At 42.9% G+C, this 15,615-nt stretch overlaps 1 protein-coding gene across 1 annotated transcript in view; it reads right to left on the minus strand.

Annotated features, from left to right (window-relative positions):
- nckap1l (NCK associated protein 1 like) overlaps positions 1–15,615 on the minus strand; it is a 110,265-nt gene that overhangs the window by 79,019 nt on the left and 15,631 nt on the right. The window contains exons 4-14 of the mRNA XM_061929048.1: positions 14,278–14,334; positions 14,060–14,202; positions 12,416–12,506; positions 12,199–12,336; positions 9,780–9,828; positions 9,535–9,691; positions 6,242–6,298; positions 6,088–6,184; positions 5,886–5,995; positions 3,679–3,811; positions 3,521–3,602 (exon numbers count right to left, since the gene is read on the minus strand). Coding sequence (XP_061785032.1) covers positions 3,521–3,602; positions 3,679–3,811; positions 5,886–5,995; positions 6,088–6,184; positions 6,242–6,298; positions 9,535–9,691; positions 9,780–9,828; positions 12,199–12,336; positions 12,416–12,506; positions 14,060–14,202; positions 14,278–14,334 — 1,114 coding nt within the window. The remainder of the gene's footprint in view (positions 1–3,520; positions 3,603–3,678; positions 3,812–5,885; positions 5,996–6,087; positions 6,185–6,241; positions 6,299–9,534; positions 9,692–9,779; positions 9,829–12,198; positions 12,337–12,415; positions 12,507–14,059; positions 14,203–14,277; positions 14,335–15,615) is intronic.

Consider the following 15,615-nt stretch of genomic DNA (forward strand, 5'->3'; position numbering starts at 1 on the left):
ATATTAAATACATAAATAATCTTTGTCTCAATATAAAACATTTAAAAAAAGGGTTCAAGATGTTTATCATAATTATTGTTCTGTGTACTTTGTGAACACTTGAACAGTCTCTTAAACTGAATCATATTGGTGCTTTGTTTGATTTCTTTGTTTAATCCATTCCGTCATTTAATTCCACATACTGATGATATGCTAAAGGTTTTAAGTGTTGTACGTGTATACAAATGTTTTAACTTAGATTTTCCTCTTTCTTATGTGATTTTTTTATAGTAAATACAAATATTTACATGACTTAAAATAATAATATTAATAATACATGATTTTTTTATATCAAATTATAAACATACTTGAACTGTACTTTGGTTGGTTGTGTATCTTATGCACATAATCAAGCTCCAATACCAGAATCTGCTTTTGGTCACCAAATGTACTAGAATAATCTGTTAATTGGTAAATGAATGTCCATAAAGTAGGAATGACCGAATATTAATAGTATATTTTTATAAGTAGCGCATTACAAACCTGCTTATGACTTTTAAACACCTTTTTCAACATTAAGAAAGCCCTCTGGGTTTGGTTTTTATCATCAGTCATCAACAATTGAGAACAGAGAAATGGATATTGGAACAGTGTAGGTCTGACTTGGTAAGATATGGACAGCAAGTAGTGGAGAGAGAGAGAGAGCGAGAGAGAGAGAGAGAGAGAGAGAGAGAGAGAGAGAGAGAGAGAGAGAGAGAGAGAGAGAGAGAGAGAGAGAGAGAGATCAGAAGGCATAAGAAAAAGTATCTGTATTTGATTGTTTACATTTGATTATAAACAATCCGGGGAGGGTGTTAGTTTAGGGTTGTAGTTGCCTGGAGGTGAACTTTTATTGCGGTTTTGAAAGAGGATAGAGATGCCCTTTCTTTTACACCTGTTGGGAGCGCATTCCACATTGAGAATGAGTGAGGTGGGATCTGGGGTGGAGGTCTAGAAGTAATATGTACGGCATAAATCTGGTTGTGCTTACCGACCTCGAAGCAATTTTATTTGGTGCATGGTGTAATGATACGTGTGACTAGTAGATGGCAGTCTCACATAAGAGATACGTGTAAACTGCAAGATGAGGCCAGTAAACAACACCAAAACTTTAAATGTTACATTGAAAATATAGAACATTACGATCGGCGCTCAAAAATCTGTCAAAATGTTTTTAGTACGAAGTTGCACCGATTGATGGATTGTCGGCACATTAAACAGAGGAGTATTATTATGGTGTGTGTATAATGACCGCAAAATGGCACCTATTAGCAGACATATTACCTGGCGTTTTGTTTCGTAATATTATGCAAAACCAAATTTTCTTACCTTCTGGTACCTGCTGATCTGTATTTGGGATCTGCATAAGTCCTGAAAATGTGCGCGTGTCCGCCATTGTAGTCCGTGCCGACGGCATAGTTATAAGCTTCTTCTTTTTCTCTATCTTCTTGTAATGGGACATTCATCCTCTGCTGTTGCTATTTCTAATATAAAGTAGTGTAAAGTTCTTACTAATATCTGTCAGTAAACTCGCCATGAAAGCACTAAAACATACCGGTGTAGTGAGTTTACATTATTCACACAAGAAACTTTAGTTATTAGAAAGTTCCGATCAGACATTTTTTCACGGGACATATTTACAGCCTTGTTGTTGCACTAGTGAGCCATGGATGAGAAGATGCTGCTCCGTTATTGATTGAAGTAAAGTCTGAATGTCATTAAAACAGTTAGCTCCATCTTTTGACACTTCTTCCACCCGCGTCCTTGCACGCTACACCGCTAAAACAAAGATGACGGGGAGAAGACGCTGCCGAATGTGAGCCACGTAAATAAGACCGCCCATAAAACGGCGCATCCTGAAGCGACTGTCAGAAAGCGGCTTGAAGATGATCTGTAAAACATCATCTATGCAACATTTTGACCAAAGAACTACGTCTATGTAGACCACTAGGAAGTGTTTTAAATTTAGAAGAAAAAAAAAAAAATATGATTCCTTTAATGCGCCTTATAATCCAGTGCGCATTTTGTATGAAAATAGACCTGAATAGACCCGCTCATTGGCAGTGTGTTTTATAATCCGATGCGCCCTATGGTCTGAAAAATATGGTATTTTAATTTAAAATAATGCATATTAGAGATGCAATCATCCTCAACCTTCAAGTTACTTTAATTATGATTAGATGTGACTTTAAGGTTTTACTACTTAGGTATAAAATACTAAAGGGTCTAGATCCATCCTATCTTGCTGATTGTAAGATTGCAAGAAATCTGCGTTCTTAGAACTTTGATTGCCAAAATAGTCTGTGGGCCTTTAGAGCGTTTTCTATTCAGGCTCCAGTACTCTGGAATGTTCTACCGGTAACAGTTAAATGCTTCTACTGAGGTAGCATCTCTAAGTCCCATCTTAAAACACATTTATACACCCTAGCCTTTAAATAGACCCCCCTTTTAGACCAGTTGATCTGCCATCTCTCTTTTTCTGCTCTGCCCCCCTTCTGCTGCGTGGAGAGGTTATCAGGTGACCACGGATGATGCGCCAGCTGTTCAAAGTCGGAACCCAGGATGGACCACCATGTCTTCAGGGCGGTATAGCTCGGTTGGTAGAGTGGCCGTGCCAGCAACTTGAGGGTTCCAGGTTCGATCCCCGCTTCTGCCAACCTAGTCACTGTCGCTGTGTCCTTGGGCAAGACACTTTACCCACCGCTCCCAGTGCCACCCACACTGGTTTAAAAAATGTATCTTAGATATTGGGTTTCACAATGTAAAGTGCTTTGAGTCACTAGAGAAAAGCGCTATATAAATATAATTCACTTCACTTTACTATGCGCCGTGACGTGTCTACATGCAAGAGGTTACCCACTATGGACTGGACTCTCGCATTATTAACAGTATTCGTGCGGCATCAATTGCACCGGTCGCCTCAGGGGGGGTACCCATATCTGCGGTCCCCTCCAAGGTTTCTCACTGCGACCAATGGGTTGAGTTTTTTCTTGCCCTGATGTGGGATCTGAGACACTCGTGATTAAGGGCTATATAAATACACTTTGATTGATTGATTGATGACTGTGTATTGGACTGGTGTTATTTGATGGTCTTCCTGCCATGACAATTTGGCCTTTGTACCCTCAAATGGTTTACGGCACCTAAGGCCAAGTGGCCTTGCCTCTAAAATTACGAAATTCCAGGCCTGGTAATTTCTAAAGACCGAAATCGGGCCGCGAACAAAATCTTGTTCAGGGCCACTAAAAGCCAAGGCCCTGACTCAGGGTCAATACATTTATACATGAAACACCAACTGGTGGCAACAACTTCTCCCCAATCAAGTCAGAGCTTTTCATCCTTTCATTCACGTGACTTATTATGACGCTCATTTCAAGATAATGGTGATTATTGAACCATACTCATGAAACAATTTTTAAAATAAAATCTACCAGTTATTTCTATGATATGTTATCTTTCTATATTCAGAGTCATCTTATTTTTGAGTTAGTGCAGTAATTACCTTGTTTCACTGAGAGCGCAGAAAGGGTTGAAACAAATGAACTCAGCAGAACGGATTCTTCTTCTGGACACACCTGCATTTTCTGTGGAGGAGAGAAAAAATGTGTTTACCCTGGAAATACTAATCATGTTGTTCTACACTCCCAGCCGGAGACACACCTGCATGGTGTCATTGAGAACCAAAGCATCAAACTGAGCCAGGTACTGTACGTAGTATCGTCGGACTACGTGTTGGTATTTTCTCATGAGTCCTCTCAGTCGTTCCATGTGGAAGAGCAACTCCGCCATCTGACTTGAGAATCAGCGACAAGGTGATGTTAGTTTTTAATTTACAACACCCAAAACCAGTGAAGTTGGCACGTTGTGTAAATGGTAAATAAAAACAGAATACAATGATTTGCAAATCCTTTTCAACTTATATTCAATTGAATGGACTGCAAAGACAAGATATTTAATGTTCCAACTGAGAATTGTATTTTTTTTTTTTTGCAAATAATCATTAACTTAGAATTTAATGGCAGCAACACATTGCAAAAAAGTTGTCACAGGCAATTGTACCACTGTGTTACATGGCCTTTCCTTTTAACAACACTCAGTAAACGTTTAGGAACTGAAAAGACCAAATTTTGAAGTAGAATTATTTCCCATTCTTGCTTGATGTACAGCATAAGTTGTTCAACAGTCCGGGGGTCTCTGTTGTGGTATTTTAGGCTTCATATTGCACCACACATGTTCAATGGGAGACATGTCTGGACTACAGGCAGGTCAGTCTAGTACCCACACTCTTTCACTATGAATCCACGCTGTTGTAACACTAACTTGGCATTGTCTTGCTGAAATAAGCAGGGGCGTCCATGATAACGTTCCTTGAATGGCAACATATGTTGCTCCAAAACCTGTATGTACCTTTCACCATTAATGGTGCCTTCACAGATGTGTAAGTTACCCATGCCTTGAGCACTAATACACCCCCATACCATCACTGATGCTGGCTTTTCAACTTTGCGCCTATAACAATCCGGATGATTCTTTTCTTCTTTGGTCTGGAGGACACGACGTCCACAGTTGACCAAAAACAATTTGAAATGTGGACTCGTCAGACCACAGAACACTTGTCCACTTTGCATCAGTCCATCTTAGATGAGCTCGGGTGGCGTTTCTGGGTGTTGTTGATAAATGGCTTTGGCTTTGCATAGTAGAGTTTTAACTTGCACTTACAGATGTAGCGACAAACTGTAGTTACTGACAGTGGTTTTCTGAAGTGTTCCTGAGCACATGTGGTGATATCCTTTACAAACTGATGTCGCTTTTTGATGCAGTACCTCCTGAGGGATCTAAGGTCCGTAATATCATCGCTTATCTCTGTCATGTCTGTGATCATGTTTTGTTTAGTTATGTTCTGCTTGGTTTTTGGACTCTTTTTAGTTCCTGTTTTCACTCCCTTTCCTTGTCACAATGACGACCATTAGTTTCACCTGTTTCACGTTTTGCACTCACGCACCTGTTGTCAATCATGTCTGTATTATTTAAGCCAATAGTTGCCAGGAAGTCAGCCTGGCGACATTATCATTATTCATGCCTGTTCATAGTTTTCATGCTGATGTTAATTTCATGCTCCAATCATGCCACAGTAAGTGTTGATTGTTTTATGTTCGTAGTTTGCCTTTGTGCTAGTTTATTGTTTTCATAGCCAAGTTTGTACTTCCGCCTTGTGCGCGCTTTTTGTTCCTTTTTTTATAGTAATATTAAATCATGTATTTACCTTCACGCGATGTCCACTCCAACTTTACTTGCATTTCGGAAAAACAAACACCCCATAGTCCAAGTCTTGATAATCTCCAGATTCTCTGAACCTTTTGATGATATTACGGACTGTAGATGGTGAAATCCCTAAATTCCTTGCAATAGCTCGTTGAGAAATGTTGTTCTTAAACTGTTGGACAATTTGCTCACGCATTTGTTGACAAAAGGGTGACCCTCGCCCCATCCTTGTTTGTGAATGACTGAGCATTTCATGGAAGCTGCTTTTATACCCAAATCATGGCACCCACCTGTTCCCAATTAGCCTGTTTACCTGTGGGTTGTTCCAAAAAAGTGTTTAATGAGCATTCCTCAACTTTCTCAGTCTTTTTTGCCACGTGTGCCAACTCTTTTGAAAAATGTCAAAGGCATCAAATTCCAAATGTGCTAATATTTGCAAAAAATAACAAAGGTTTTTGCAGTCTATTCAATTGAATATAAGTTGAAAAGGATTAGCAAATATTGGTATTCTGTTTTGGTTTACCATTTACACAACGTGCCAACTTCACTGGTTTTGGGTTTTGTATTTTACCACTTGGTTCTTGTTTTGAGCATGCAATATGTACTTGTCAATGTAGTCCTCAAGTGTTTTCATTTTGGGCATGTTCTCGGTGTGTCGCACAAGCCACAGGACTTCATCACGGGAGAACGTCAGGGCCATGAAGACAAAGAGAGCCTAAAATAGCAAAATGTCTCAATTGATTGGGACTAACTGTACTTTTACACTGTAACTGGAACCATCAAATACAACCCGATTAAAATGTGTACCTTTGGTCCCAGCAGCCCTGGTTCATCTTCCAGGACCATCACTAATTCCTTCAGGGCTCCTCGAAGGAAGTGTCGCCTCTCCCGGTGCAGAACCCCACTGTCAAAAATCATACCTGTGATCTATTTGAAGATGTCGGGCCTAATTGTACAGTACCTGTTGGCTAAGACGTGATCACGGCACTCCTTAATGTCTGCAACACGCTTGCTGTATCTGGAAAAAATAAATACTCTCATCACGACTTACCTTAAACAGTACTATACTGTATTGTAAAAAATATCTACTGTTGGCAGGAGCTCTGTGCTCTTTTGTCATCATTTTGTGTTCCTGATGTTTCCCTCTTGTTTTTATGTGTTGTTTTTTTTTGCCTTTTGGTTCGGGTTCGGGTTAGGGTTAGGGTTAGTGGTTAGGGTGCGACAAGGGGTGGCACTTTTGTGACTTCTGCGGTGCTTTTTTGTGAACTTCTGGATCCTTTTGGCCATGGAGACCAGCTGCTGGGTCTCTGCCACTCCAGAGTCCGTTTGGAGAGACTGGAGGAGATGCGGATGACGAGACGGGTGCTAATGAGCTGGCGCAGAGTGCCGGGATGGACAAGCTTCGCAGTGTCTTGGCTGAATGAGCAGGTATCGGACAACTCGGTCTCCTTGGACGTATCCTCGCTCATCCGTGCGGACTGAACACTGGCCGAGAGTTGGTGGTGCGTCCGAGGGTGGAGTCGGCTCTCTTGGTTGCTTTGTTGGGTCCGCTCCTGTCTCTGGCCATGCTCCCCCCACCCCAGCAGACGATGGCATGGAGCACCGCCCAGGCCACCACAGTGTATATGTTTTTTAGTTTTTGTTGTTGTTGTTTTACTTTTGTGGCTGTGTAGAAGTGACTGGTTGCATCAGCTCTGCTCTTTTAATGTCTTTAATGTCCTTTGTGCTATGGCTATGAGGGTTTTTTCAGTCTGGACCCCTCTCCTGGGACCAGGCTTGGACTGAATTTGCCAGAGGTTGGCAGACCCGTTGTCAGGCTTGTCCCTGACAGTTTGGTCACGTTTTAGTTTTTCCTCTGTCTGTTGGCGCTCTTATTTTGTCTTTATTTCCTGCTTGTATCCCTGAGTGTTTTTTTCCCCTCAGCTCTGGCTGATTGGCACCGGGCCAGACTTGGTATCAATCAGCCAGCTGCTATTTAGATCTGCTTTGTCCTCCAGTCAGGGCTGGATTATTGTCGCTACTACCTGTCATTTATACTTGTCGTTGTAGCTGTGTCTACTTCTGTTCACTCTGCTCATGCCATAGTCTCGTTTCTTGCCACGTAAGTGTTTGTTTTTTCACGTCACAGTAAGTGTAGTTTTTTATGTCCATAGTTTCTGTCTAAGTGTTAGTTTTGTTCATAGCCAAGTTTGTTCTCCGCCTTGTGCGCGCCTTTTGTTTGTACCCTTTTGTTTGTTTTTGGTTATAGTTTTAAATTAAATCATGTTTTCCTGCTCGACAAAGCCTGCCATCTCTGCATCTTGGGGTTCGTCACCAACACACTCTGACAGAATAATCCAGCACCACATTAACCTCGCGGAGATTTCTATGGCGGAGAGGCTTAACAATGCTTTAAAATTGATGGCCGAATCGAGGAAATGCTTTGCCTCGTTTTGTAATCCCTCCCACCCATCCCTGTCCTGTGTTGGCTTCTCGGAGGACATCTGGGATCCGTCCCTTGAGGGGGGGGGTCTATGAGTAGCTGTGCAGCCCGGGGAGGGACAGCTACTTCTCACCCCAGTGGGTCTGCAACAGACGGCGCCACCCTCTTCGGTGGGCCAGCAGACGCCACCATGCAATCCGGTGGGCCAGCAGCAGAGGGCGCCACCATGCACTCCGGTGGACCAGCAGGGGTCGCCACCATGCACTCCGGTGGACCAGCAGGGGTCGCCACCATGCACTCCGGTGGACCAGCAGGTGTCGCCACCATCCTCTCCGGTGGACCAGCAGGTGTCGCCACCATCCTCTCCGGTGGACCAGCAGGGGTCGCCACCATCCTCTCCGATGGACCAGCAGGGGTCGCTACCATCCTCTCCTTTGGACCAACAGACGGCGCCACCCTCTTCGGTGGGCCAGCAGACGCCACCATGCACTCCGGTGGGCCAGCAGCAGGGGGCGTCACCATCCCCTTCCGGTGGACCAGCAGGGGTCGCCACCATCCTCTCCGGTGGACCAGCAGGGGTCGCCACCATCCTCTCCGGTGGACCAGCAGGGGTCGCCACCACCCTCTCCGGTGGGTCAGCAGAGGGTGCCACCATACTCTTGTCGGCCACAGATGTGGTCGTTTCACGGGCGACCGCCTCGCCAGTTGCGGCGGCGTTCAACTCACCGTCGCCACCTGACTCTTCCCCGCTGGTTACGGGGACACCTGGCCTGGCGGCCCACCGCCTTGTCCTCCCTCCACCCTTCCGTGACTTTGGACTGTTTTTTTTTTTTTGGGGGGGGTTGCTATAATGTCTGGTATCCGTTATCGGAAGGGGGGCTACTGTCAGACGTGTCCCTGACAGTTTGGTCATGTTTTAGTTTTTCCTCTGTCTGTGTTTATTTCCTGTTGGCGCTCTTATGTTGTCTTTATTTCCTGCTTGTATCCCTGAGTGTTTTTTTTCCCCTGAGCTGTGGCTGATTGGTACAGGGCCACACCTGGTGTCAATCAGCCAACTGCTATTTAGATCTGCTTTGTCCTCCAGTCAGGGCTGGATTATTGTCGCTACTACCTGTCATTTATACTTGTCGTTGTAGCTGTGTCTACTTCTGTTCACTCTGCTCATGCCATAGTCTCGTTTCTTGCCACGTAAGTGTAGTTTTTTATGTCCATAGTTTCTGTCTAAGTGTTAGTTTTGTTCGTAGCCAAGTTTGTTCTCCGCCTTGTGCGCGCCTTTTGTTTGTACCCTTTTGTTTGTTTTTGGTTATAGTGTTAAATTAAATCATGTTTTCCTGCTCGACAAAGCCTGCCTTCTCTGCATGTTGGGGTTCGTCACCAACACACTCTGACACCCGTCAGCGATCCTGTTCTGTCTCCCTGTAATGTTGTCTGCTCTTGAATGGGATTGTTCTGAAAATCTTAATTTCCCCGCGGGGATTATTAAAGTACTGCGATGAGGTGGCGACTTGTCCAGGGGGTGCCTCGCCTTCCGCCCGAATGCAGCTGAGATAGGCTCCAGCACCCCCCGCAACCCCGAACGGGACAAGCGGTAGAAAATGGATGGATGGATGGATGGATTATTAAAGTATTTCTGATTCTGATTTTGTTAGCAGCCTCTTAACTTGCAGATGTGTACCTTTATGAACACATCATGAATATTGTATGATAAAACATATACTTGTGATAATATTAAAAAAACAGGGTACGGTATAGTGCTATTGAAATGTGTTTAAAAATGGAGGGGAATATAGAGTGCAGTACAGTGTATGTATTACTGTGGTGGATTTCCATACCCTTTGATGCTGTCAAAGAGGTCCTCTGAGACTTTGTGTATGCTCAGCAGCTGGTCTCTGGTGAGGGTGACGTACAGGCCGCTCCGCAGAGCCATTTTCCACAGCTCTTGAGAGGCCTGGTCGCTGTTCAGGCTGCTGTGGCACAAAAGGAAGCCGACTGCAGGGACAAGGGAGTGGATGATATTTATCCACATGACAATAAAGCAGACCTCCCAAGAATGACACTAATGGTATTCATGACTTACTGAGGATCCAGCGCTCCATCACCTCCAAAGGCATATATTCACATGCCATCTGTGAAAGGTGTGGAGGGGGGGTGGGGGGTACATCAGGCTTATTAACTGCCAACCATGATAGATCACAACAGCCTCCCATGTAACATGCACGCAAAGAAAGACACTTGAACAATTGAATTGTGTTGGTTCTATCCACTCTCGCATTCAAATGATGAGTTTTTTGAGGAGCCTTTCGAAAACACACTGCGTCGTCTCATGTATCATATTTCATAGCAAACATTAACAGCGCGCCTGCAGGTCCATAGAGGTGAATAAACTGTGTAAGAACATCTCCAGGCATGCATAAGAGTGACGCATGACATGAAATAACGGCAGAAATATAGAACAATTATATTTGAGGAGGTGCAAAAAGGTGCAGAAGAAGGTGGCAGTGAAGAGGACCACACATTTAGAGGAGAATTAGTTCCACAACCCACCCACGCATCCATCCATTCACCTACCTATCTACCTATCAATTAATCTGTGTTCCTACCATACACCCAACATCCATCCACCTACCTGCCCGCACCTGGGAATAAGGCTAGATAAGAGAAAGGAGTATCTCTCTTTCTTACATTCCTCATTCAAGGTTAAGCACACAGTTTTTGCAGACAACCAAAAGACCACAATTGGAAGAAAAACACTAGCTGTTTTGTAATATGATTATGAAATAAAAGAAGTAACACTTAAATTCGGATATATGTAAATATCTGCCTCCGACAATACCCAATTGATGTTTTTCCCAACCATCCATCCATTCATCCATCTACTTGCCTAATTACTGACCTACAAAACCAGTGAAGTTGGCACGTTGTGTAAATGGTAAATAAAAACAGAATACAATGATTAGCAAATCATTTTCAACTTATATTCAATTGAATAGACTGCAAAGACAAGATATTTAATGTTCCAACTGAGAAACATATTTTTTTTGTTGCTATTAATCATTAACTTAGAATTTAATGGCAGCATTACATTGTAAAAAAAAAGGGGCATTTTTATCACTGTGTTACATGGCCTTTCCTTTTAACAACACTCAGTAAATGTTTGGGAACTTAGGAGACACATTTTTGAAGTGGAATTCTTTCCCATTCTTGCTTGATGTACAGCTTAAGTTGTTCAACAGTCCGGGGGTCTCCGTTGTGGTATTGTAGGCTTCATAATGCGCCACACATTTTCAATGGGAGACATGTCTGGACTACAGGCATGCCAGTCTAGTACCCGCACTATTTTACTATGAAACCACGCTGTTGTAACACGTGGTCCATGGTAACGTTGCTTGGATGGCAACATATGTTGCTCCAAAACCTGTATGTACCTTTCAGCATTAATGGTGCCTTCACAGATGTGTAAGTTACCCATGCTTTTGGCACTAATACACCCCCATACCATCACAGATGCTGGCTTTTCAACTTTGCACCTATAACAATCCGGATGGTTCTTTTCCTCTTTGTTTCGGAGGACACAACAGCCACAATTTCCAAAAACAATTTGAAATGTGGACTCGTCAGACCACAGAACACTTTTCCACTTTGCATCAGTCCATCTTAGACGAGCTCGGGCCCAGCGAAGCCGACGGCGTTTCTGGGTGTTGTTGATAAACAGTTTTCGCCTTGCATAGGAGAGTTTTAACTTGCACTTACAGATGTAGCAACCAACTGTAGTTACTGACAGTGGGTTTCTGATGTGTTCCTGAGCCCATGTGGTGATATCCTTTACACACTGATGTCGCTTGTTGATGCAGTACCGCCTGAAGGATCCAAGGTCATGGGCATTGCCGCTTACGTGCAGTGATTTCTCCAGATTCTCTGAAACTTTTGATGATATTACGGACCGTACATGGTGAATCCCTAAATTCTTTGCAATAGCTGGTTGAGAAATGTTGTTCCTAAACAATTTGCTCATGCATTTGTTCACCAAGTGGTGACCCTCGCCTCATCCTTGTCTGTGAATGACTGAGCATTTCATGGAAGCTGCTTTTATACCCAATCATGGCACCCACCTGTTCCCAATTAGCCTGTTTACCTGTGGGATGTTCCAAATAAGTGTTTGATGAGCATTCCTCAACTTTCTCAGTCTTTTTTGCCACTAGTGCAGGCTTTTTTGAAACATGTTGCAGGCATCAAATTCCAAATGAGCTAATATTTGCAAAAATTAACAACGAACGTTAAGTATCTTGTCTTTGCAGTCTATTCAATTGAATATAAGTTGAAAAGGATTTGCAAATCATTGTATTCCGTTTTTATTTACGAATTACACAACGGGCCAACTTCACTTGGTTTGGGTTTTGTACTTACCTATCTGGCTACTTACCAATCCATCCACTTAACTGCATCCAACATTAGTTTGAAAAAAAGGTTTAATCTATAGGTGAAGTAGCGGGACTCACAGTGTCACAGCAGACTGGATCCATCATGGTGGCCGTAGAACTAAGCAGACTAAGGAGCTGGTTGCACCGCCATTGTTCGGCCGGTAGGTTCCTTCTTGGGTAGATCATTCTCAGAGACAGCAGTGCTGCTGTCACTGCCTGGAGGGGAACACAATCACCAAGGTTAACATTCATCTTGTAATCACATGAAAGTTGGAGTTGTTCAAACAGTCCCCACCCTGGTGTGAGGTCCAAACTCCACAGTGAGCTTCTTCCAGGGATGCTCACACTCCACAAGCATCTGGCTGAGGCGTGGGTAGGAGGGGTCACTGCAGGGTGCAATAAAACAACTCATTAGATGTATAGTCGTGGTTTACATACACTTGTAAAGAACATAATGTCATGGCTGTCTTGAGTTTCCAATCATTTCTACAACTCTTATTTTTTTGTGATAGAGTGATTGGAACACATACTTGTTGGTCACAAAAAACATTCATGAAGTTTGATTCTTTTACAAATTTATTATGGGTCTACTGAAAATGTGAGCAAATCTGCTGGGTCAAAAGTATACAGACAGCAATGTTAATTTTTTGGTTACATGTCCCTTGGGAAGTTTCACTGCAATTAGGCACTTTTTCTCTTTCCTCCAGAAGGTCTTATCTTTGTCCATGTGATGTCAGATGAAACAAAAATGTAGCTGTTTGGCCACAATACCCAGCAATATGTTTGGAGGAGAAAATGCGAGGCCTTTAATCCCAGGAACATCAATCCTACCGTTAAGCATGGTGGTGGTAGTGTTATGCTCTGGGCCTGTTTTGGATGCCAATGGAACTGGTGCTTTACAGAGAGTAAATGGGACAATGGAAAAGGAGGATTACCTCCAAATTCTTCAGGACAACCTAAAATCATCAGCCCGGAGGTTGGGTCTTGGGCGCAGTTGGGTGTTCCAACAGGACAATGACCCCAAACACACGTCAAAAGTGGTAAAGGATTGGCTAAATCAGGCTAGAATGAAGGTTTTAGAATGGCCTTCCCAAAGTCCTGACTTAAACGTGTGGACAATGCTAAAGAAACAAGTCCATGTCAGAAAACCAACAAATTTAGCTGAATTTACCAATTTTGTCTCGAGGAGTGGTCAAAAATTCAAGCAGAAGCTTGTGGATGGCTACCAAAAGCGCCTTATTGCAGTGAAACTTGCCAAGGGACATGTAAGCAAATAGGGCTTCACGGTGGCAGAGGGGTTAGTGCATCTGCCTCGCAATACGAAGGTCCTGAGTAGTCTTTGGTTCAATCCCGGGCTCGGGATCTTTCTGTGTGGAGTTTGCATGTCCTCCCCGTGACTGCGTGGGTTCCCTCCGGGTACTCCGGCTTCCTCCCACCTCCAAAGACATGCACCTGGGGATAAGTTGATTGGCAACACTAAATTGGCCCTAGTGTGTGAATGTGAGTGTGAATGTTGTCTATCTATCTGTGTTGGCCCTGCGATGAGGTGGCGACTTGTCCAGGGTGTACCCCGCCTTCCGCCCGGTTGTAGCTGAGATAGGCTCCAGCGCCCCCCGCGACCCCAAAGGGAATAAGCGGTAGAAAATGGATGGATGGATGGATGTAAGCAAATATTAACATTGCTGTATGTATACGTTTGACCCAGCACATTTGCTCACATTTTCAGTAGACCCATAATAAATTCATAAAAGAACCGAATGATCTTATTTTTTTGTGATATAGTGATTGGAGCAGATAAAAATCATGTGCTCCAATCACTATATCACAAAAAAATAAGAGTTGTAGAAATGATTGGAAACTCAAGACAGCCATGACATTATGTTCTTTACACCATGACTGTATTCAGAAGAACCTTGCATCAGGACCGAGTTAGTCTCACCCGCTGCCCTTTATCATCTCATGAGCACAGTTGAACATGCCCACCAGAGCCTTCTTCTCATCAATGCGAGCGAGGGTGATGATGACAGAGGCATACGTGACGATCAGGTCCAAGTAGCTCTTGGTGAAGTCAAAATTTACAGCCTAAAATCCACAATTCAACTCAGTCTTATTTTTAAAAGGACTTATTTGTAATACCGAGCAATAACACGTACTTACAATATCAAAGAAGCACTGGCAGGCGTCTATGGTGTTCAGCAACTCATAGACGTGGTCCTGCAGCAGATAGAAAGGACTTTATTAAAATGTGAATCAACATTCGCACAAATTATTTAATCCCTGTAAAAAAAAAAATGCTTATATTAACCATCATATTATTATTGTTATAGACTATCTCATGAATACAGACAATACCTCTACCTGGACGCAATCTCCATACGGGTGAAAGTGTAAAAAATGGCACCAAATATCATATTTGGGGGAACATCAACTATTTTCCAAGTCAGGATATGATCCACTCTATATGCAAATGTAATACTGGATAAAGATTAAATGGGAGGCAGGAGAGAGAGGGTGGAAATCGGTTTATTTATGCTTTTGTCAAAAAAAAAAATGTAATTATGAAGTATATAATTTGGTGGATGTAAAACAGAAAAGTAGCATAATACAACAAGAGCAAGCAAAAACCACGTTTAAAACACACATATGCTTGCTCAACGTTGAACACTTTAATATATTTGTAAGATCGTGGTGTTTCCAAGATATATACAGTGGTGGTCAAAAGTTTACATACACTTGTAAAGAACATAATGTCATGGCTTTTTCACTGTCCCATTTACTCTGTGTAAAGCACCAGTTCCATTGGCAGCAAAACAGGCCCAGAGCATAATACTAAACCATGCTTGATGGTAGGAATGGTGTTCCTGGGATTTAAGGCCTCGCCTTTCCTCCTCCAAACATATTGCTGAGTATTGTGGCCAAACAGCTACATTTTTGTTTCATCTGACCACAGAACTTTCCTCCAGAAGGTCTTATCTTTGTCCATGTGATGTCAGATGAAACAAAAATTGAGCTTTTTGGCCACAATACCCAGCAATATGTTTGGAGGGGAAAAGGTTTAGCTGAACTGCACCAATTTTGTCAAGAGGATTGGTCAAAAATTCAAGCAGAAGCTTGTGAATGGCTACCACAAGTGCCTTATTGCAGTGAAACTTGCCAAGGGACATGTAAGCAAATATGAACATTGCTGTATGTCAGTGACGTGCAGTCACTAGATGATGGCAGGTGAGGCAGGGCCTCACCTGCCATCATGGAAAGAAAAAAAAATTAAAAAGAAAAAAATATATATTAAATTGTTAAATGTATCCAGTGATTATACTATAAAGTTATTTTCCATTTAACTTCACCAGTTTTAGATTATTTTTATTCAAAATCGATGAATTTTCACATTTGCGGTTCAAATACTGAGAAGAGACGGTGCGGTGAACAGCAGCCAGTCGAGGCACGTCACTCAGTGCCTCAACATGGACGGACTCGGCTAACTGCTGGTCTGCTGTG

This window comes from Nerophis lumbriciformis, linkage group LG03 (genome assembly GCF_033978685.3).
Source record: "Nerophis lumbriciformis linkage group LG03, RoL_Nlum_v2.1, whole genome shotgun sequence".
Lineage (NCBI taxonomy): Eukaryota > Metazoa > Chordata > Actinopteri > Syngnathiformes > Syngnathidae > Nerophis > Nerophis lumbriciformis.